The sequence below is a fragment of the Castanea sativa genome, chromosome 6 (assembly GCF_040712315.1).
Source record: "Castanea sativa cultivar Marrone di Chiusa Pesio chromosome 6, ASM4071231v1".
Lineage (NCBI taxonomy): Eukaryota > Viridiplantae > Streptophyta > Magnoliopsida > Fagales > Fagaceae > Castanea > Castanea sativa.
In genome coordinates, this window is record NC_134018.1 from 59,262,872 (window position 1) to 59,285,661 (window position 22,790).

The window sequence follows — 22,790 nt, forward strand, 5'->3', positions numbered from 1 at the left end:
TATTAGTTATTTTTTCACAACGACATTTTACATTTCATTAATTGGTCACAAATTCTTTAGAAATTGGTTATGAAGTTGAACATGTAATATAATTTAATATAAATAGTAATATTATGAATTACAAATTTTATAGCATTGCTTATGAATTATTTATCATCATATACTACCGCACGCCCTTGATGCAATGGTCACTCCACAAGTATAAGTGCTTGTGAAGTGTGAGGGGTAAGAACCAGAATTCAAGTTTTCAGGACGGAGCTTCACACACATATATACTTAGATTAGGCTAGAGTAGAATTCTATCTTGTATAAAAAAAAAAAAAATTATTTATCACCATATAAATAAATTGATCTTCAATTAAACAAGTAATTATATTTATTGTCACATTAGTTTGTCAAAGTTACGTAAAAGAATTTGTAGGATTACAATCATAGTAAATAGCTTATGACGCAAAATCATTAGAAAGTGATTACCAGGTCAATCCAAAATGTAGAAACTACAACTAGACTTTAATAAAATTTGATACTATACATGACAAATTAGATCATTATTAATTGAAATTTTTTTATGAGTATTAGATGTTTATTGCATTTTGTTTTTGTTTTGATACATTGAGAAACTGAAATTTAGTGGGAAAATGATATTACAATAAATGCACAAAAATGTTTTGACATAGAGAAGATACAAAAATGTACTGGCAAATTTACAAATGCTGCATTTAGAGGGAATCTTTCAAATGTTTTATTAAATGGAAAGATGATGTTATTAGAGCATCAACAAAGGAAAGTGTAAATGCCAAATGTAATGGTTTTTAAGCAATCTAGCCCAAAATGCTCACTCCAGCCCAACTTGCAAAATATGCCAATTGTAAAAAAATTTGGGATTGTGCTACAATGCGATTCTACATTTAGAATCACACTGTAGCTCAATTGTAAAAACATATATTAATATTTTATGCGTAAATATCAAGCCTTTCTCTCTCCACAGTCTCTCATCTCTCTCTCTCCATTGCTCTTTCACACACCCATCGCTGAAGCTCACCCATCACAGAAGCCATCGCTGAAGCTCTTTCAGACCAAGCCTTTCTCTTCTCTCTCATCCCCTCTCTCTATCACTCTCTCTTCAGACCGAGATTCTCAAGGGTTTTTGGGTTTAGGTTAAGATCAAGATCAAAATCAAAATCCAAATCATCCAAACCCACAACAAAAAATGGATAGCCAGAACCATCAACTTTGGCAGCAATGATGGTTTTCTTCAAACCATCAACACAGAACCCATTTTCTTCAAACCCAAAACTCATTTTCTTCAAACCCATTTTCAAAGAACCCAAAACCCATGCACATGAACACCATCACCAGAGCCACCCATGGCCGGACCCACCATGCAGTGTTTTATGTTTGGATTGATGGAAGTGGCAGTGATTATTTTTGGGTGATTTGGAGGATTTGTTGCTTTGTTCTTGGCTTGGTATTTTATTTTATTTTATTCGAAATATCTTGGCTGGGTTGTTGGTGGTTAAATAATGGGTTTTGGTGTGGTGGTGCCTGTTGTTGGTGGCGGTGTGGTTGAGAGAGAGAGAGAAAGAGAGGAAAAGTGACTGAAATTAGTGATAAAGGAAAGAGGGAGATAATTTTATATTATTTTTTATTGTATAATTTATGTTATTTTAATGTATTGTATTGTAAAATAAAAGTTGGGATGATGGAGTATTGTAAAATGGTATTGTATAAATTGATAAAGTAGCTTTTTAGGATGGTAAAATAGAATAAGATGAGATTTTGGGTTGTGGATGCTCTTGATTTGTTATTTGTTAACTCCTATTTATAGGCATTTATGCATGTATGCTAACCATTTAAGGTCAAATATAATATATGTTTTTTAAAATATTTCTAGTGGCTTTTTTTGTGCATCACACAAGTTAGCGACTAGTTAAAATAATAAAGAAAACAAGAAAATTTGAGTTTTTTTAATTGAAGGAAGAGACATAATCTTAATAAAATATTGTATTTTATTTTTGACAGCTTGCTATTGTCAACTGGTATTTATACTAGTTTACTATAGTTGCAAAAAATTTAGTTTTAGCTTCTTCAATAATACATAATTTTTTGGTTCTTTGCTGGTAAAATTGTTTTTTTTTTTTGTGTGTGTGGCTAAAATTCAATCACCATTGTGAATGTTTTTATTGCTTTTGTTAAGTATTTGAGTTGGATAGTTGCTATTTGAGTGAGGCTAGTTAGACTTATTGAGCTTTTATTGTTTTTGTTAAGTATTTGGGTTGGATAGTTGCTATTTGAGTGAGGCTAGTTAGACTTATCAATGAGAAGGTGACCTAATGTTTTGGAAGGGGTCAATTACAAAAATGAAATATATTATAACTATAATTTTGGACCTAAGTGGGCCTTGGCCCCCACTTGGGTCCGTCCCTGGTATAATCTATCATATCTCTCTTGTTTTGCATTGCATTTGTAAACATATGTCGTGGTTTGAAGATGCAAATACTTTTATTGTATACCATATGATTTTGTAATTCGGAACATTCTTCTTAATAAGCTTATCAAACAAAGGAAGGAAGGCTAGTATTTCCGTCGCGATAAATGTGTATTTGGTTGAACTTATATTCATTTACTTATTTTACTTCAAAAATAATTTCTACTTAAATGCTTTAAAAACAAAATTGTACATAAATCTAAATAAGTTGGAGAATGAGTTCATCTAAACAGGTTATTACCATATAAAAATAATATGAATGATTTTCATGTATCATTAAAATTTAATCACTGTAGCCTAATGGCGTGGGAGAAAAAAAACAACCATCTTTAGAGAAAATATTAAAACGGAAGTAAAGCACGCAACGGTGTCGTGGTGTAGTTGGTTATCACGTCAGTCTAACACACTGAAGGTCTCCGGTTCGAACCCGGGCGACGCCATAAATTATTATTTTTAATTTTAAAAATTTTGATGCAAAGTGGACTTAACCTGTAAAAGAAGGTAAACGTGTCGCATACGTGGTGGGAGGTTCGTTTTGTTTTCATTTCGGGTAGTAGTTTTTATACTGTCTTTTTGTCTTGTCTTCTTTTGTTGAGACTCTTTTGAGATTGTTTTGTCTGTAAAATCACAAATATCAATTCTCATACTTTCCTCTCTCCTTTATCACTCTCTTTACTTGACTTTTCAGTACTCACTCGCTACTAAATCATGGAAACAGAGAGCAATGGAGAAAAGCAAATGAAAATGAGAATTAGTAGTAGTAGTAGGAGGAGGAGGAGGAGCAAACAGAAAGAGAGGGATGAGGTAAGCGAGTTACTGAAGAAATCGTGGTACCATCTCCGGCTTTCTGTGAGACACCCCAGTCGGGTTCCCACCTGGGACGCCATCGTGCTCACCGCCGCTAGCCCCGAGCAAGCCCGGCTTTACGACTGGCAGCTCAACCGCGCCAAGCGCATGGGCCGTATCTCCCTTTCCACTCTCACCCTCTCCGTCCCTGACCCCGACGGCCACCGGATCGGCTCCGGCGCCGCCACTCTCAACGCCATTCACGCCCTCGCTGCCCATTACAAGGACCAGGTCCGTCTCTACACTCCCCCCAACCCCCATTACTATTGAGATCCATTTCATTTTTGTTTCGCAAAATTTAGGTACCGTAACTTAGTTAATGTTGGGTCCCGCATTAGGAGTCTATATAATCAATTACAAGGAACCCATTCTGCAGGACAGAATTATGAATAAAAATGTTGTCGGAATTTATATACTTTTGCAATACACTTTTGGCTTATGTTTAGAGTATTGGGAATTATGGTAGTGTTTGGGTTTGTTGTTTTATTTCATATTGCCGACACTAACTAGTCTGTTGAGCATCCATAGCCCAATTCCACAATCTTGGGACTAAGGCTTGCTTATTAGATACCGCTTATTTTGCTGAAATTGAAAACTTATCAAAAGTACCATAGATAAAGTTAAAAATTAGTTGAAATAGTAAAGTGCAGTGAGCCCATGAATAGTAGCAAAAATAAGTTAAATAATGAAATAATTTTTATTTTTAGGTGGTATCCAAACGGAGGCGAAGAGTTTAAAAGTTTCTTTTGGTTATGTATCTCTGTAGTCATTTGGTAAATCCTTTCACTTGCTGGCTTTGATAAGATGCTTATGTCTACAGGTAGCAACCACAGAAAATAATAACAGTTCTGGATATTCAATGCAACATCAGAATTCCAACAACGATGTCCCTCTCACACCAATGGTTAGCTTTATGGCCAAAAAGCATATACTATTGCTTCATGCTGGAGGTGATTCTAAAAGAGTCCCTTGGGCAAATCCTATGGGAAAAGTTTTCCTGCCTCTTCCATATTTGGCAGCAGATGACCCTGATGGGCCAGTTCCACTGCTCTTTGACCATATTCTTGCCATTGCTTCTTGTGCAAGACAAGCTTTTAAAAATGAAGGTTGTTTATCCTGTCTTTTACATTTGAGTGAAAATTTTGCTACCTCGTCACTACAAAATCTATTACTTAAAGTTGGCTTTCCTTTTCCTTAAAAAAAAAATGTTGGGTCTTCAATGCGTATAAATCTTAACAATGTATTCAGTGTATTTGTATGTCTATTGTCAATACAATTGATATATGTATCTTGACGTGAATAGTTCTGTTAACCATTCTCATATTATTGATGAACTTATAGTGTCAATTATTATTTATAGTATCTTTATCTTTGCCTAATTGATTGAACACTTGTTACTTATAAAAAAAAACATTGTATACATACTCAGAGTGCTGTTTTCTGTCACAAATATCATCACTTGCAGTATTGTGGCTGTTTACCAATGGGAAATTTTTGACCATTGCAGGTGGTCTATTTATTATGACCGGAGATGTTCTTCCTTGTTTCGATGCCTCCACCATGGTACTTCCAGAGGACACATCCTGCATCATCACTGTTCCGATCACACTAGATATTGCTTCTAACCATGGTGTCATTGTGGCATCTCAAAGTGGGATTACAACTAAGAATTGTGCAGTCAGTCTAGTTGATAATCTTTTACAGAAACCCAGTGTAGATGAGCTTGTTGAGAATAATGCTATTCTAGATGATGGCAGAACACTACTTGACACAGGAATAATAGCAGTTAGAGGTCAAGCCTGGGTGGAGCTGGTTAAGCTTTCATGTTCCTGCCAACCAATGATTTTGGAGCTTCTGAAGAGCAGAAAAGAGGCAAGCACTGATATTCAGTCATTAAAATGTTTTATAGTTTTAATCATAGAAAAAAAATATTTATAGTTTTAGCAGGAAAAAGAAAAGCAAAACTTTCAATATGTGTATCTCATTTTCTTCTTAGGGAAAATAGAATAGAAAAAGGATCTCTTGATTCAAATTTTTTTGTGATATTTCTTTGTGTAAAATAATTTTTGAGTGCATGCAGGATGTGTGCCCAGTCTGGTATGGAATCTAGTAATGACAAGTAAAAAATTTATGAATAGAAAGTAAACCAGATACCTTGATCCATTCTTGTTTTACTGACTATCAAACACAATTTGTCCAGTTTCACTGGAGCAAAGAAAATGGTTTATTATTATTGATAAGTATATTGGTTTATTATTTTTCATAAATAATAAACCAATTTGTTTTCATTTTATAGGCAAGGTCCTCTTCGATCTCCCTTACTTTGGATAATCATTCTAGCATTATATACATCTTATTCTTTAGTCATCTCTTGGCCTTTAATTGTCATCATTTCCTTATTCTTAATTATATTTTTTATAAAAACTGTATTCTATTTTCTTACTCTTGTTACCTCTCAAATCGCATGATTCATTCATGTTTTTAACTTGTAGGAGTTACTTCTTACTTCCTCTTGTATTATCCTTTACTTTTTATTTTTTTATTTTTTGAGAATCGTATTATCCTTTACTTGTGTCTGTAATGGATATGTGTTGAATATGCTTCTAATTTAGCGCAGCATTGACATATTTTACTCTAATAAAAATTCCTTGTATTTTCTACAGATGAGTTTATATGAAGATCTGGTAGCAGCTTGGGTACCTGCTAAACATGAGTGGTTGCAACAGCGCCCTTTGGGTGAAGAACTGGTCAGCAGATTGGGAAAACAGAAGATGTTCAGCTACTGTGCTTGTATGTTAAACATTGCTGCAAGTATTTGAATCTTATTATTGTTTTCACTATTGTTACTATTTAATGTTGATATGATTGCTATATTGTTTTTGTCCTTCAAATATTTTTTCACCACAGATGATTTGTCGTTCCTACATTTTGGAACTTCAAGTGAAGTTTTGGATCACTTAAGTGGGTTTGGTTCGGGACTTGTTGGCCGAAGACACTTGTGTTCCATCCCAGCAACAACTGTATCCGACATTGCAGCATCTGCTGTTGTTCTGTCGAGCAAAATTGCACCTGGGGTGTCAGTTGGTGAAGATTCTCTTATATATGATTCATCCATTTCTAATGGAATACAAATTGGTTCCCAATCTATAGTTGTTGGTATCCATGTTCCAGGAGACAAAGGTGGTTTAGTAGAAGATTCATTTAGGTTCATGCTTCCTGATCGCCATTGTCTTTGGGAGGTTCCGCTAGTAGGATGCACTGACAGAGTTATTGTGTATTGTGGCCTCCATGATAACCCAAAAAATTCACTTTCTAGGAATGGGACTTTTTGTGGAAAGCCCTGGAAAAAGGTTTTGCTTGATCTAGGCATTCAGGAATCTGACCTGTGGAGCTCAACAGCTTTGCAGGACAGATGCTTATGGAATGCAAAAATATTCCCCGTTCTTCCTTACTTTGAGATGCTTACTTTGGCAACATGGTTGATGGGCTTGAGTGACCAGAAAACCAACTACTTGCTTCCCTTGTGGAAAAATGCAAGCCGTTTCAGTTTGGAGGAATTGCATAGATCAATCGATTTCACAAGAATGTGTATAGGCTCCAGTAACCATCAAGCAGATCTTGCAGCTGGAATTGCTAAAGCATGCATTCATTATGGCATGCTTGGACGCAATCTCTCTCAACTGTGTGAAGAAATTCTTCAAAGGGAAGTTTCAGGCGTTAAAATATGTAAGGACTTCCTGGATCTGTGCCCCAAACTTCAGGAGCAGAATTCTAAGATTCTTCCGAGAAGTCGGGCATACCAGGTGCAAGTTGATCTGCTTCGAGCATGCAGTGATGAAGCAACAGCAAGTAAGTTGGAGCACAAAATCTGGGCTGCAGTTGCTGATGAAACGGCTTCAGCTGTAAGATATGGCTTTAAAGGTAGCTTTTCTTGAACGGCTGCAGTTGCATAGAGGCCTTTCATGTGTGTGTGTGTATATATATATATTCATGTTTTGAATAATGTCAAAAATCGTTTCAAATTCAATTATTGGGAAAGAAGGGCTAAGGCCCCGTTTGATACACCCACTCAAACACATGTTCTTAGTTTTTAAACGACATTACATGTATTTTCACACACTTTTTCACCCACACTTATTTCCACACATGTTTTTAAACATATTTTTTCAGTTTTTAAGTACATATACCAAACACCCTCTAAGTTTTCGTTTGGGAACAGCTTATTTACTTGTAGTTGAAAACTTTTTGCTGAAAATATAGAAAAAAAAAGTTTAAAAAAAAGTTGAATAGTATAGTAAAACCCATGAATAATAGCAAAAAGTGCAGTGAGACCCATGAATAGTAGCAGAAAGTGTAGTGGGACCCATGAATAGTAGTAAAAATAAGCTAAAATCAGGAATAAGCTACAACTTTAAGCACTTCTCCAAAGTACTCTAATACCAAAAGTGAGCAATATTAATACATTCCTAAGTTATAACTTGAAAGTTCTAAAGAAACTTGTCTTTACTTCTGTTGTCTTTCATTTCTAATTAATTGTTTCGGATCTGTCAATATACCTGGTAATTTATAATTTTACCATTCTGTTCAAGCTCTAATGTTTGCTCTTTGACTTTTATAAGGGCTAGTGATTTACACACCTTTTTGTTCTGTGATCTGTAGAACATCTCTTGGAGTCCCCTACTGACACGTCTGCCCCAGCATTTCAGAAAAACAAGTTTGATAACTGCGGAGGTCAATTTTTCCACCCTAGAAAGGTCAAGGTTGAATTACCTGTTCGTGTAGATTTTGTGGGGGGTTGGAGTGATACTCCTCCATGGAGCTTAGAGCGTGCTGGTTGTGTTCTGAATATGGCAATAAGTCTGGAAGGTTCTCTTCCTATTGGCACCATCATACAGACGAAAGAAACAGCTGGAGTATTGATTAACGATGATGCTGGAAACCAGTTACATGTTGAAGATCTTACCTCTATTGCAAGCCCATTTGACAGCAACGATCCGTTTCGGCTTGTCAAATCTGCATTGCTTGTGACTGGCATAATTCATGATAACATTCTTGCGTCCATGGGTTTGCATATCAGGACATGGGCTAATGTCCCTCGTGGTAGTGGCTTGGGGACTTCTAGCATCTTGGCTGCTGCTGTTGTGAAAGGACTTCTCCAGATAACTGATGGAGATGAAAGTAATGAAAATGTTGCCAGACTTGTTTTAGTATTAGAACAGTTAATGGGAACAGGAGGCGGCTGGCAGGATCAAATTGGAGGTCTGTATCCTGGAATAAAATATACCGCAAGTTTTCCTGGAATTCCATTGCGACTTCAAGTCATCCCCCTCCTCGCTTCTCCTCAATTGATTCTAGAGTTGCAGCAACGCTTGCTTGTGGTATTTACTGGTCAAGTACATGTCTATCCACTCAGATCTCATTCCTATAGAATATGCCTCTCAAGTATATTTTGTTATATAACTGTATATTGGAACTGTTGCTGTGCTTTTTATATGCTGGTTAAGTACTGTGTATCATGGTTGGCTTTCTTCATGCATTTGATTAAAAATTGTTGACATCCAACATTTTGAGTCATGAATCCACCAGCTGAGCTTAGCACTCTTGTTCTCCCTTTTTTCACACTTCTGTTAGGTATTGGATAGGTCCTCAAATGGTCATCAGGCTAACAAGTGCAACCAGGATTGTGATAGGTGTTTCTTAAGTTGATATGCATGATTGAAGCCTAAATGAGCCACATTGAAGCTTATTGCATTTCTGATTGCATTTATATCTCACCCTTCCCTTGAAGAATGAATCGTAACTGTGATTTATCTTCATCCAGAGACTTGTGTGGGAAATTAATAGATGCATTTTCTCATCTTCTTTTTATTTATATTATGTTTTTTATAATATAAATATCATTTACTTTGTTATTTGCTAATATTTTACAGCTGAATTGGTAATTAAAAATTAGGAATAAAAGCCTGACTCTTAGATTGCAGCTCTCTACAAAGAAAAATCCTTCTTTTTATTGGGTCCATATTAAGATTTTTAATAACTGGATTATATACTGCAAACGCTGTGCAGGTTCGTCTTGCAAACCAAGTTCTGCTAAAAGTGGTAACTAGATATCTTCAACGAGATAACCTTCTTATATCTAGCATCAAGCGTCTTGCTGAATTGGCAAAGATTGGGAGGGAAGCTTTAATGAACTGTGACATTGATGAGTTAGGGGAAATAATGTTGGAGGCTTGGAGGTTGCATCAGGAGCTTGACCCTTACTGCAGCAATGAGTTTGTTGACAGGCTCTTTTCGTTTGCCGACCCTTACTGCATTGGCTACAAGCTTGTGGGTGCTGGTGGCGGGGGTTTTGCATTGTTACTTGCCAAGGATGCTGACTATGCCAAGGAACTGAGGCAATCATTAGAAGCGGATTCAAGTTTCGACGTGAAAATCTATGATTGGAACGTCTTTTTGGAATAGTAATTGTGAAGAGGTTATTAAAAGGTAGCTTATAATATTATTATCATATATATATTTTTTAAGATATGATTATTTATTCTTTACTGGAGATTAAGATTCTTGTTCAAATTGATGAGGTGTCATTATGTAAATTCTGTCAAATGAAAGACCAGAAATAAACTACAAAATGGAAGTACCAATGTATCATTACCACTTATGCTCAATAAATTACAGCAGTATAGTTTCTTAATGTTATTTTGGTCAAACTTCTTAGAATCCATCTTCATATATACCCATATGGATCTTGGCTTTTAATTCAAGGTGCAGACATTAAAGTTGTGAGTTAAAAGGCCAATACAAGTAGTCTGATGATGTACAAAAGTCGGGCTTGAGGGATAACTCTTATTTTTGGGGTCATAAGGCTTTGGTGAAATTAAGAGAGTAACGTCAATTTCCTCATATCCAAATAAGTGTTTGACAAACTTGAATCATCATTTTTTATACTTTAAAGGAAAAACCGAACCAAACCATTGACCTTGAAGTTCCAATCATAAATTCATGTTAGGTTCATGGGGTATGCTAGATAACTAATCATTATTATCTCATGCCACTTTTTTAACAATAAAGTGGGAATAAGACCGCACTACGACAAGAACTTTGTATGAAACTTTCTCTTAAAGATTTAAACTCTGACTTTTAACCTCATTTCACAAGAATTTTGTACTAGCAGAGTGACCAATATGCTAAAGGTGTGTGGTGGTAAAAATTGCATTGTGACCGTAAGAGAAATTAATATTAAGTGTCCGTTTGTTTGCACTTTCCTCTAGCAAATAACGCTTTTTGAAACCAAATAAATAATATATGCATTTGGTAAGATTTAAAAAGTTGTTTTTTCTAAAAAGCCGCGTTTTGAAATGTGAAAGAACTCCATTTTAACATAAAACAGCTCTTTAGAACCTTTTGCAAAAACCAATGTGCATTCATAAATATTACCGTTGGAGGCTGTCTTCAATTACCAAATTGCCCAATCATTATATTGAAAATTCAATTTTACCCTTTGATAAATCAAATTATAACACCTCTTTGGAGCTCACCTCATGCCAGATTCCTCTCACATCTCATCTTCAGAACAAGCCTCTCCGTGCTGCTACACAATCCTCTCTGTGCTATTGCAGGTAAAAGTCTCTCTTGCCTCATCCGTCGGCGATCTTCTTCCTCTTCTTCTCGTCTGTATTTTTTTTTTTAATTTTATTTATGTCTATATTTGAAAAAGTCTCTCTTGCCTCATCCGTTGACTATTTTCTTCCTTTTTCTTCTTTGTCTTCTTCTTCTTGTCTATATATATATATTTTTAATTTTATTTATGTCTATATCTGATTTGAGAAAATTTTTATTTAAGTTGATATAAACTCCTTTCGAAAAACTCAGTTTAAAAAAACTAAACCAAACTCACCCTAATAGCGGTTAATTTTATTTTAATCTAAAATGCAAACATTTTTTTTTGATACAATATAGAATTTCTACTTTAGAAAGATCTAAGTGTATATGTGTGTGAAACTTCTTCCTAAAGGCTTAAACTTCAGTCCTTACCTTTCACACGCTACAAACATTTATACTTGTGAATTGATCACCATACAAAGGGTGCAAGGTGGTCTTAAATGCACACATTTAAACGATTATGATTAAAGTCTCCCACTCAATGCCAATGGGGTCCAAGATCCATGCCAACAACAGGTTTTATTGAGACACGTATATATAGTGGGCTACAGTGTTCATCACTTATTGCATGGAATCTCACAAAATTGAATAGGAACCCAAAAAGGCAAAAATGAAAAAAAGAAGAAGCTTGAGATAAGGTACGGTATAACTTGGAAACTTGGCAAAGAATCCGAGGCACACAAAATCCATTTTCCCCTTAGGAAACGGCGTCCCTTGCCGTGTAGGATTAAAGACCTTAAATAGTACTGTAAAAATACAAAAAAGTTTGAATGACCCAAAAGTCAATAGGAGAGGGAAAAAAGGTAAAAGAAACCACGCAGAACCGTCGTTAAAAACTCCAAAAACACCACACACAAAAAAAAAAAAAAAACGGTACTAAATATTATATGATACATATGACGAAATGTTACATATGTATAATAATGTATAGCAGTGGTAGAGGTTGTTGAGCTGATTCTTTGGTCACCCAATCATTTCTTTCCGAACCCCTATACAATTATTATTTAATTCTTTTTTTTTTTTGATACGATATTATTATTTAATTCTTAGTACGTTTGCAGTGCCATTTACTTTGGCAAATGTATGTGTTAAAGGTATACGGTGGGTTTATTGGTATCGTTTTCAGTGTTTAGAGATAGATTAGTGGGCAGAGCATTGCAGAGGCAGAGGCAGAGGCAGAGGCGGAGAGAGTGAGATAGAGAGAGATGGGTCTGCTTAGCAACAGAGTGGAGAGGAGTGAGATCAAGCCTGGAGACCACATCTACACCTACAGAGCTGTCTTCACCTACTCACACCATGGTCTCTCTCTCTCTCTCTCTCTCTCTCTCTCTCTCTTTTAAAGTACTAATGTCAATTGCCAAAATGCTTGCTAAATTTTGAGATGTGGGTTCCTTTTCTAATTCTACCTTCTGGGTTTTTTTTTTCCTGTTTAAATTTCTTTGTGGGTTCTCTCTGTTTTGTTTCTCTTAATTTTACTTTCTGGTTTTTTTTTCTTTTTTATTTTTCCTCCCACAATTGTGAAATGTGGGTTCATCGGGCAATTTTGTTTTGTTTTTTCAATTGCCTTTTGCCTGTTTTAACTGTCAAAAAACGTTCTTTATTTTCAAATTTTTTTTTAAAAAATAGTAGTAATTGTTTGTTCAGTGTTGTTCAGGATTATCTTTCACCGAAATGTTTGATTGGTCCCATCAAATTTGTCGATGCTCTGCGTGTTAATGTATTCCTGCCGACAATCAGGATTTCCAAAACTTTGACTTTAGTTTTTGTGTGTTTTCGATTTTGGATGTGGATGTGTATTTACTTTGCTTGCAAGTATATGCTTTTGCTCTTCTGGACTGCTTGATTATTGCTTCTAATTGACTTTTCAAGGAAGGCCAATAGTTTGTTTAGCATAACAATTTTTCAGATTCTTTTGATGTTGCAACATCATATCGTAGGGTGGAATTCTTCAATTGACTTTTGCATTGACGTGTCATGCCATATTCTGTGTAGGAGTACCAGGCTAATTCATAGGTACTTTCTCTTCTATGCATTGGTAATGCTTGAAAGCTCGAATTTGTATGAATATACAAGAGCTTGTTTAGATCCCTAATATAAATTACGGCCAGATGACTTTTACTCTAACTTATTTAAGTGCGGAACAAGAGTAAATGAAGCTTGGCAATGCTTCATTTGTGTACTTTCTCTTTTATGCATTGGTAATGCTTGAAAGTTCGAATTTGTGTGAATACACAAGAGCTTGTTTAGATCCCCAATTAAAAATTACGGCTAGATGACTTTTACTCTAGCTTATCTAAGTGTGGAACAAGAGTAAATGAAGCGCAATAAATCGATAACTACTTTAGTGCATAAACATTAAAAAAAAAAAAATAAAAGTAAAGCACAAGAGTAAGGAAGAGAGATGTAACCACAAGATAACACCAAGAAATTAATATTAAAATTATATAGAAATTTTTTGGGACTTGAGGAAACAACTCTGTAATCAACTTAGCCTCATACGGCTAATGTGCATATTTCATCCAAGGTCTTTTTTTTTTTTTGGAGGGGGAGGGGGGGGGGGGGTTGTTTAAAAAAGGAGTTTAATAAGATTAGATTATCCACTGTGTTCAGAATTCTAGTTATCTAATCTGAATTTATGCAAGATATGTTACCAAGATAGCACTACTGTAAGTTCTGCTTCTATCAAAACAAGAAGTTGGTCATGCAAGTGATTTAGATTTGCAGGTCCAACAACAGTAGCTTACATCTACCATGAAGATATTCAGATGGAGGCTTGTAGTGGTTTCAAAGGGATAGAGTGCATTGGAGAGCAATCGCTAGAGTGGATAGGTTTAATAAGGGTGTTTTACAATGCAAAAGCATGCCTTACTGTTTATATTTGTGAATTTCATTTATGTTAGAGTTCTGTTTGTGCTCTCTAAGTAACAGCGCATTATATGTAGATAGCTAATGAGAAATATTGATATGCCTATTCTCTCCCCTCCGGTGGGTTGTTGGTCAAGACATTCTTTATGAAGTTTTCTTGTAAAATGCTGGTAGTCTCCTTTGCCAAAAAACCATGATTTTATCCACCATCACTGCTAGAAGTCTTACCACTACAAGTTCTGAATATTGGCCTCTGAATGCAAAGCCCCTTCTTATCCGTTGGTTGGTTTAGGTTTGGCATGAAGACATTGAAACTTTACCTTTAAGGGTTAGCTTGTAGTCCACTGGTTTGTTGCTGTTTCAGAAAGAGGGAGACAGAATTTCTAGATGTCAAGGGCTGTGAAACTTATGAACACGTCTAAGGAGATTTGTCATGTTGGAAAGGCAAGATTAGGAAAATTTGTAGAATGATGGGTCCAGTGGACCTTAACAGAAATCTCTACCAACCATTCAAATGTTATTTTGAAACTTCACTGTTATATGATTTCATAGCCACACATGGAGTTTGAAGTATCCCATTTCCTGACATCATGTCTTTGTCAAAATAACTTCATAAAAAGTCGAGTACTAATTTTATTTTTGTTTGTTTGTTTCATTTTTGTTGTTGTTGATAATTCGATAATTACAAGCTTACAACATTGGGTAAGGGGGCATTTGAACTTGAGTTAGCCTCATAAAGGGTAGGTCATAATGCCACTAAGTTACAAAGCTCTTGGCATGTTTTCTCAAAATGCTAAGGAGCTGAAAACAACAGTCTAACTTGGACATTCTGTCCCAAAAATGTTGTCATAGGGTTGTTATGTTTCCCTTTCCTTTAGTTTTTGTCTGTAAAATTAACAACTTGATCCTGATGAAATTTGTATGCATTTGGATTAAAAGAGTGGGCTTTTCTGGTAAAGTAGAGATCAGAGAATTTAATCTGAACACATGAAGGTGATTTCCGCTACATGCCATTCATTTACAAAAATTGTGCAGAGATATGTCAGAATGCTGTGAGATACTTGGGGCTCCCATTAGGAGCTAAGTTTAAGGAGTTGTCAATTTGGAACCCTATTTTGGAGAAGATGGAAAGGAGATTAGCAGGGTGGAAGATGTTGTATCTATCTAAGGGGGGTAAGGTAACTCTTATTAAAAGTACCCTCTCCTCCTTACCTACATATTTCCTTTCCCTTCTGCCTATACCTGGGAAGGTGGCAAATCGTATGGAGAAGATACAACGAGATTTTTTGTGGAGTTGTATTAATGGTGACCCTAAATTACACTTGGTCAGTTGGGCTCAAGTTTGTAAACCGATGCAGGTTGGAGGGTTGGGTATTAGAAGTTTGAGGAGTTTTAATGCTGCCTTGTTAGGGAAATGGTTATGGAGGTATGGCTTGGAGACCGATACTCTTTGGAGGAGGGTCATAGAAGTGAAATATGGGAATGATTGGGGTGGTTGGTGCACAAAAAAGGTGACCAGTGCTTATGGCATTAGTTTGTGGAGACATATTAGGAGTGGTTGGATGAGTTTTTCTAAACTAATTCGGTATGAGGTAGGGGATGGTACTAGAGTGAAGTTTTGGAAGCATGTATGGTGCGGAGATCGTACTCTCCAAGAGGCTTTTCCGGAGCTCTATTGTATTTGTAGAACAAAGGATTCTTCAGTAGCGGAGATTATGTGTTGGTCTGGTGGGAGGATTTATTGGGATGCTAAATTTCGTCGTCCTCCACAAGATTGGGAACAAGAATCCTTTGATTGTTTCATGGATATGGTTTACTCTTTGTCGGTAAGGGGATTGGGTCTGGATCGGTTGTGTTGGAAGCCAGCAAGGAATAGAGGTTTTGAGGTTAGAGGATTCTATCTTTCTTTCTTCCCTCATAGCATCGTATCTTTCCCTTGGAAGTTGATTTGGAAATCGAAGGTTCCTCCAAGGGTAGCTTTCTTTTCGTGGTCTGCTTGTTTGGGTAAGATTTTAACAACAGATAATCTTCGTAAACGACGTGTGATTGTTCTTAATTGGTGCTATATGTGTAAGAATTGTGGTGAGTCGGTGGATCATCTGCTTCTTCATTGCCCCATTGCTTGTGAGCTGTGGTCGTTGGTGTTTTGCTTGTTTGGAATTCAGTGGGTTATGCCACAAAAGGTTATTGAGTTGTTTGAGTCGTGGCAAGGTAAGTTTGGAAGACATAGAAATATAGAGCTGTGGAGAATGGTGCCTCATTGCGTGTTATGGTGTGTTTGGCGCGAAAGGAATGCGAGATGCTTTGAGGGCTGTGAAAGCTCTAGTTTAGAGATTAAGTCTTCTTTCTTACACACTCTCCTAGATTGGAGTGTGGTTTTTTGTCATTTTTCTTGTTCTTCCATTCCTGTTTTACTTGATCGTTGTAATCTTGGTTTTTGACTTATGCCCCCATAGTACATTCCCAATGTACTCGGGTTGGCTATTCTTCATTTTTTAATAAAATTTTGTCGTTACTTATCAAAAAAAAAAAAATTTCTGTGAAGAAACCATGTCATATCATATCCCTTTTAGAATACTTGGTTTATAGAACTTAAAGAAGTTAATAGGGTGGTTTATCTGGACATTGAGGTAATCATAAATCATCTTTATCGTCATTAACTCTTGGATTCTTTTACCAACTATTGATGCCTTCTACTTGAATCTTTTTAATTCTGTTTGCCTCATAATGCATAATGCATGGTGTATTGCTAGTTTAGATTACCTCCACATAATTAATAGTGAAAAGCTAGTGACAAGCCACCCCTTTATGGTTTGTGCTTCATTATTTGGTAGTCGCATTTAAATGCATCTGCCTTTTATGGCTAGTACTGGACCCAATGGTATGCATTTAGAGTTGAACCACTGGGCTATATGTTGGTCGAAATATTGATCAGCTTTGCACGGCCAAAGGCTTCAATATCTTGGTTGCCTGTCTAAAGCATTCTAGTAGATTTACAAGCATAAATTGTGTTTGATACATATCGTCCTTCAAATTTTCTTTATGTTAGTCTCAATGTATATTTCCCCTAATTTAGCATCATACCTAACCACATATGTTCTGTGCTCCTCCTTCACGTCTCATTATTGCATGACAACATAGTAACAGCAATTCTTTAATGCGGTCATGTTTTATTCTTTAATGAATACAATTGTACCTCAAGAAGCTTACAAACAGCTGACAAGAATGTCAATGGCTTTTCACTTCACTCCTTTTGTGGTAGATCAAGCCTGATCATGTGCTGTATCGACTTCATGCCATGCAGGTATCTTTGTTGGGGGAAGCAAGGTGGTCCACTTTAGACCTGAGAGAAACCTGAATTCAGGCACTGGGTCATCTTCTAATTCTGACTTATATGATTCAAGATTCAGTCTCCCATCATCATGTTCTACCTTTCCTGACTGTGGATTCACGCAACCCAATAGTGGTGTAGTTCTCTCTTGCCTGGATTGTTTCCTTGGAAAAGGATCTCTGTACTGTTTCGAATATGGGGTTACCCCGTCAGTTTTCCTTTCTAAAGTGCGGGGTGGCACGTGCACCACAGCAACATCTGACCCACCAGAAATGGTTATCCACCGAGCAATGTATCTTCTTCAAAATGGATTTGGAATTTATGACGTGTTTCGAAACAACTGTGAGGACTTTACATTGTATTGCAAAACTGGTCTTCTGATAACAGACAAACAGGGGGTTGGAGGAAGTGGTCAAGCTTCATCTGTCATTGGTGCCCCATTAGCTGCTATTCTTTCTTCTCCTCTGAAGTTGCTGATGCCAAATCCTGTTGGTGTGGCTACGGTAACAGCTGGGATGTATTGTATGAGCAGGTATGCAACTGATATTGGTGTTCGAACTGACGTGATCAAGGTGGCAGTGGAGGACTTGGCTGTGAACTTGGGTTTGCCAGGCCCTGACGAGGAAGTGGCTGACAATGGGGCTTCTAACCAACTGATTGCCCTGTGATGTGCGTGAAGCTGAATTATAAATTATATATAGTTAGTGTTGATAAGCATTTGTTGACATTCATAAGTGAACTTCTGACATGGGTATTGAATGCTAGCCCCACTCTGTTCACCCTCTTTCCCTCTAAATTTGTTAGTTATTGAATGCTGTTTGGTCTTGTGCTGTGCATGGAATGATATAAGAACTATACTCTCATTGCGGATTAAATGAAAGTATTGGCGATGGGTGGTCTTCTATAGGTAATTACGAACTCTTTTAATTTTAATTTTGCACATTTAATATCTGTCATGGACATAATTGCATAAAGGAACTACTTGATTTTCAAGCATGGAAGGTGTACAATATCTTAGTTTTCTCTTAAAAAGTATGAGGGACAAATGGAGGTAAAATGTTTTCCTATAGAAAATACTCTCTCCGGAACCATTGACACCTTGCTTATGAATTTGAGTTCAACTATGTTATTTATATTACTATTTAAAGGGCTTTCAAATTGTAAGCCTGGGCTTTAAAGCTAGGCTTGATTATCCACACGTAATTGTGCAAGTACTTTGCTTTTCAAAACTCTACTTTCTTCCAAAGCACTTTTTCATTACATTACCAAAGCTGATTTTAAAATTTTAGCTTCAAAAAGTGCGTTTTAGCTCCTTAAAGTGGAATCAAATGCATACTAAGAATGCGTTTGGGAAGGGTTGAAACGCATAGCGTCTGCGTTTCAGCCCCTTCCTTTTTTTCTTTTTCTTTTTCTCTGGACGCGCTTTGTTCGCTGTTCATTGGCCATGAACAATGATTTTAGGCAAATGAACAGTGATTTTTACCCATTAAAAAATTACTTTGCTACAGTGTTTTTCAGTTTTCAGTTTCAGCTACATCCAAACGGACCCTAAGTCTGGATTCTAATCCAAGCCATCTAAGCCATGAACTCTTAAGACATGGTTATCTCAAAATATTCCTAACCTGATCACTTACAACTTTTTAGTTAGGGGCATAAATTCGTAAAATAAATTCTCACAACTTAAAACCTTCTACTAAACTCACTTTCTCAACCTTTACAATCTCTCTCTTCTCCTTACTTTTTTGTTTTTCTTTACGCTTCTCTCATATTTTTTATTTCTTGCCATATCTTCAGTGGTGACTCCAGGAATTTTGTCCAGGGTGTTCCTATTCCACTTTGAAAAATTTTTGGGTCATTTCGGTCTATTTCAGGTGTTTCGGGACATTTCGGTAAATACCGGCCGAAATTCAAAATTTGGTAAGCATAAAGTTTGTACTTAAAAAAAAAAAATTCTTAAAACCAAAACAAATTTGCATTCTATACATTGAAAAACCTCAAAAGGAAAAAAAAATAAAAAAAATAAAAAGAAAAGAAATTAATGAACAAAGGTACTGGTATAATAAACTATAAGTTCATTTGAAATATTAATAAAATTATTAATTATTGTTGTTTAGTTGTTTCTTAAATTTGTTTGTCTTTTATAAACTATAATTTGTTGTATTGTTGTTTCATTAATTATTAAATTATTAATTGTTGTTTAGCCTAACATAATTTAATTTGTTTGTCTTTTATAATGTATTAGTTAATTAAATTATTAATTATTGGTGTTTAGTTACTTTATTCATTTTTTTTACTAATTATTAGGAGTCTAGCATACACCCCACTGTGTATGCTAGACTCCTTTTTTTTTACTAATTATTAGGAGTCTAGCATACACCTCACTGCATGCCTTTTAGTTCAAAATTTGTTTGGCATAAAATTTTTGAGAGTATTTCTGAAATTGCTTGAGGGTGTCCCTATTTTTTTTTTAAAGGTAAATAAATAAAAAAATTAAATTATTATATATATATAAAAAAAAAAAAATTCAAGCCAGGGTGTTCCTAGGAACACCCTGGCTTCTGAGTGGCGGTGCCACTGCATATCTTCAGAAAATTTTCATATATGTCGGATTGGTTTATATAGCTTTGTGTCCATATTTTCGTTGGTTTTTCTTAGTTTCCCATTTGGTGCAGTTTCATTTGGACAAACCATAAATGTACAAAGAGTAACGTCTTTGTTTCGTCGAGCTTGCATTGGGTGTCATGATGCAGGCAGAAATATAATCTAGCCGGTGATAATCACTTTGCTCATGCAATCCAGATGATTATTATTCTAAATCTGTTACTTCTTTAATCCATTGCTTTTTCATCTTCCTAGAAAGATAACACTTTTTACAAAAGATCTTCAAAGGTAATCTTATCAGAAATCCATTGTTCTGTTTGAAATAGCATGCCTCATGATATATGCAATTTAAAAGGAGCATGAAGACAGAAAAATATGGAAGTATATCAAAGATAAATTAAAATACTACTTTTGGTACGGCTTGCTGAATTTTGGGTCGTTGGTGCCTTGGTAGCACTTGCTTTTCCAGTTCAAAGCAACATGGTTTTGGCATTTGTTGGTGGCATTAATTTGCTGATAAACTAGTGTATCAGCAAATGGCTTCAAACTTTAGTGGAGAGAAGCAGATTTTGTAGTACGAGGAGCAGATTTTGTACATCTGCTCCTCTCCACTAGTGTTTGAAAACGTAAGGGACAAGGTAACTAGGGCCGGCTCAATAATTTTGAAGATTTTAGGCGAAAATTTTAAATAGTTTATTTTTTAAATTTTAAAATCCAAACTTACACAAATAAAAATTAATTTATTACATGGTTCAATAAATTAGTATCACTATAATACAAATGAGTTGATATAATATACATCAAGTTATTAATTAGTTTGATAATTTATAATAATTGATAAAGTAAGAATTTGCATTAAAAAAAAGTGATAACTTATTAATTAGCATGGGGCTGTGTGGGGCCAGCTTAGCTTAGGCTTATGATGTGTTGGGGCTTGTGGACAAGGTTGCGCGGTGCACATAGCACTATGTAGTCTTGTCCTATCAAGTTGTGTGTATTGTTATTGTGCATTTTAAGATATAATGTGACATTTTTAATGTATTTTATTAACCAATAAAAGTATTTAATTTTTTATGTAATTAAAATATATAGATAAATATATATATAATTTTTTTTACAAGTGGGGGCCTTTTTTTATTTGAGGGCTTTAGGCGATTGCATTAATTGTATCTATTGTTCAGCCGCCCCTGAAGGTATTTGAACGGGAATTTGATATGTTCGTTTTTATCTTTATTTATGCATTCGATAATTTTGATTAAAAAATATTAAAAAAAAAGGTAGATGAAGATGTGGAATTTGATTTTTTTTTTCTTTCCACTCTATGCTCTTTTTTTTTTCCAGTAAATATTAATAATTTGCATCCATTATAATTTGAGATTACTACATTTTTCAATCACAAAAATACTTAGGGGTGTGATGAAAAAATTATTTCACCCACAAATGCATAACACTCACTACATTTATAATTATTTCATGTGATTGAAAAATGTGGTAATCCTAAATTATAATAGATGCAAATGATTAATCTTTACTAAAAAAATTATAGAAGATCATAGGGTGTTATATAACTCAGTTTTAATCCACCCAAAACTCAAAAAATGTGAACCCCACCAAAAACTAAATTGTTTGAATATATTTTTTAGTTGAGTTTCCATAACTTAAAACTCAAAATTTTGAGTTGAATTACGAAAATTGAAAACAAAACTTGGATACTTCCAAATTTTGAGTTAAGTATTTCAATGACACTATTGTAGATAACTCAATCATTGTGAAGCCCACATTAGTGTATCGGCAAATCAAATTAGTGTGTGACTATTGGGAGCTAACTCTTTACTCTTTATTTATTTATTTCTTTTAAGGCAACATCTCTTCTTTAAATGGGTCACACTCGCCACCATTTTTGAGTTTAAGACATGAGATATGCATCCAAGATACAAACACAAACAAATATTTTCTAGAGTGAATGAAAAAGTAAAAATCGAGATATAAGTTATAAGAATTGAGTTTGAATTATGAGATTTGAGTTATAGGCATTAAGTTAAGAGTGATGCTGAAACCAAACACCGCTAATGTTATAACACAACATTATCAAGTTGGTCTTAATTCTTACGTTAATTTTGAAAAGACTGGTCCATAATCTATTAGTATAATTCAACTTGCGAATGATCATCGTTTACAACTTACACGGCAGTACAATATCCAATATCAACTATTGGCTGGTGTACATAACCGAATCAGTCATAAAAATTCCCATGCGCTTGCAATCTTTATCTGTGCTTGCAGACGTCTTTGACTTTGTTGTTGACAATCCGTACTGAAAATCTATGTTCACCTTCTAAAGTACTCGTGCAATATGTACTGCAACAACAACAAAAAGTGGGAGGGATTTGTAATATTAATATATTTATGGTCTGTTTGGATGTTTAAAAAAGGAAGGAGAGTAGAGTAGAGGGAAGGGGAGTAATTCAATTACCTTGTTTGGGAGTTTTTTAAGGAAGGAGGGGGAGGGGTTTGGAGGGGTTTGAAGGGGTTTCAACTACTTCCAACCTCCTCATTTTTAATTCCTCCAAATTGGAGAGATTTGGAGGAAGAGTAGAGAGCACATAAAATTATTGATAAAATAAATTACCTAATTTACCCTTATTATATTTATAAAATTACAATGTTAAAAACAAGGAGAATGACTAATTACTCCCTTCCCCCTTACTAATTATAAAAACATCCAAACAAAGTGGAGGGTAATCATTCTCCTCTACTCTCCTCCCCACTACTCCCCTCCCCTCTACTCCCCTCTAATCTCCTCCTTCTCTAAACTCCCAAACAGGCCATTAGGGAAATGGGAAATTTGTGGTGATTACCGTACCTTACACAAAAGAAAAAGTTGCATGATGTGGAACGCATAAACGACTGAGTTGGTTCCCAGGATAACAATGAACGAACTTGGTGCACTACCCAGTTTAGTGCAATTACCCAAAGCAAGCAATGGACATTAAAGCTTCA

General features: G+C 35.4%; 2 protein-coding genes and 1 non-coding gene across 3 annotated transcripts; all 3 read left to right on the forward strand.

Moving 5' to 3' along the window:
* The first annotated feature begins 2,854 nt into the window (after positions 1 to 2,854).
* On the forward strand, positions 2,855 to 2,928 carry TRNAV-AAC (transfer RNA valine (anticodon AAC)). The gene has a single exon. It is a non-coding gene; the product is annotated as a tRNA-Val (tRNA).
* Positions 2,929 to 3,016: 88 nt separating this feature from the next.
* LOC142641026 (bifunctional fucokinase/GDP-fucose pyrophosphorylase) lies at positions 3,017 to 10,022 on the forward strand. The gene is made up of 7 exons (XM_075815379.1): positions 3,017 to 3,565; positions 4,155 to 4,440; positions 4,842 to 5,206; positions 5,998 to 6,124; positions 6,242 to 7,255; positions 7,994 to 8,727; positions 9,401 to 10,022. The coding sequence occupies exons 1-7, from the start codon at positions 3,197 to 3,199 to the stop codon at positions 9,794 to 9,796; spliced, it is 3,291 nt and encodes a 1,096-aa protein (XP_075671494.1). The 5' UTR covers positions 3,017 to 3,196; the 3' UTR covers positions 9,797 to 10,022.
* Positions 10,023 to 11,908: 1,886 nt separating this feature from the next.
* LOC142641730 (protein LEAD-SENSITIVE 1) lies at positions 11,909 to 18,100 on the forward strand. The gene is made up of 2 exons (XM_075816206.1): positions 11,909 to 12,292; positions 17,163 to 18,100. The coding sequence occupies exons 1-2, from the start codon at positions 12,199 to 12,201 to the stop codon at positions 17,855 to 17,857; spliced, it is 789 nt and encodes a 262-aa protein (XP_075672321.1). The 5' UTR covers positions 11,909 to 12,198; the 3' UTR covers positions 17,858 to 18,100.
* The last annotated feature ends 4,690 nt before the right edge of the window (positions 18,101 to 22,790 follow it).

What these genes read in the sequence shown, in the direction of transcription:
- LOC142641730 (XM_075816206.1), top strand. Translation starts at nt 12,199, where the DNA reads ATGGGTCTGCTTAGCAACAGAGTGGAGAGGAGTGAGATCAAGCCTGGA. An exon ending in CTTCACCTACTCACACCATG is followed by an intron (nt 12,293 to 17,162) that starts GTCTCTCTCTCT and finishes CATGCCATGCAG; the next exon opens with GTATCTTTGTTGGGGGAAGC.
- LOC142641026 (XM_075815379.1), top strand. Translation starts at nt 3,197, where the DNA reads ATGGAAACAGAGAGCAATGGAGAAAAGCAAATGAAAATGAGAATTAGT. An exon ending in ACAAGCTTTTAAAAATGAAG is followed by an intron (nt 4,441 to 4,841) that starts GTTGTTTATCCT and finishes TGACCATTGCAG; the next exon opens with GTGGTCTATTTATTATGACC. An exon ending in GATGTTCAGCTACTGTGCTT is followed by an intron (nt 6,125 to 6,241) that starts GTATGTTAAACA and finishes TTTTCACCACAG; the next exon opens with ATGATTTGTCGTTCCTACAT.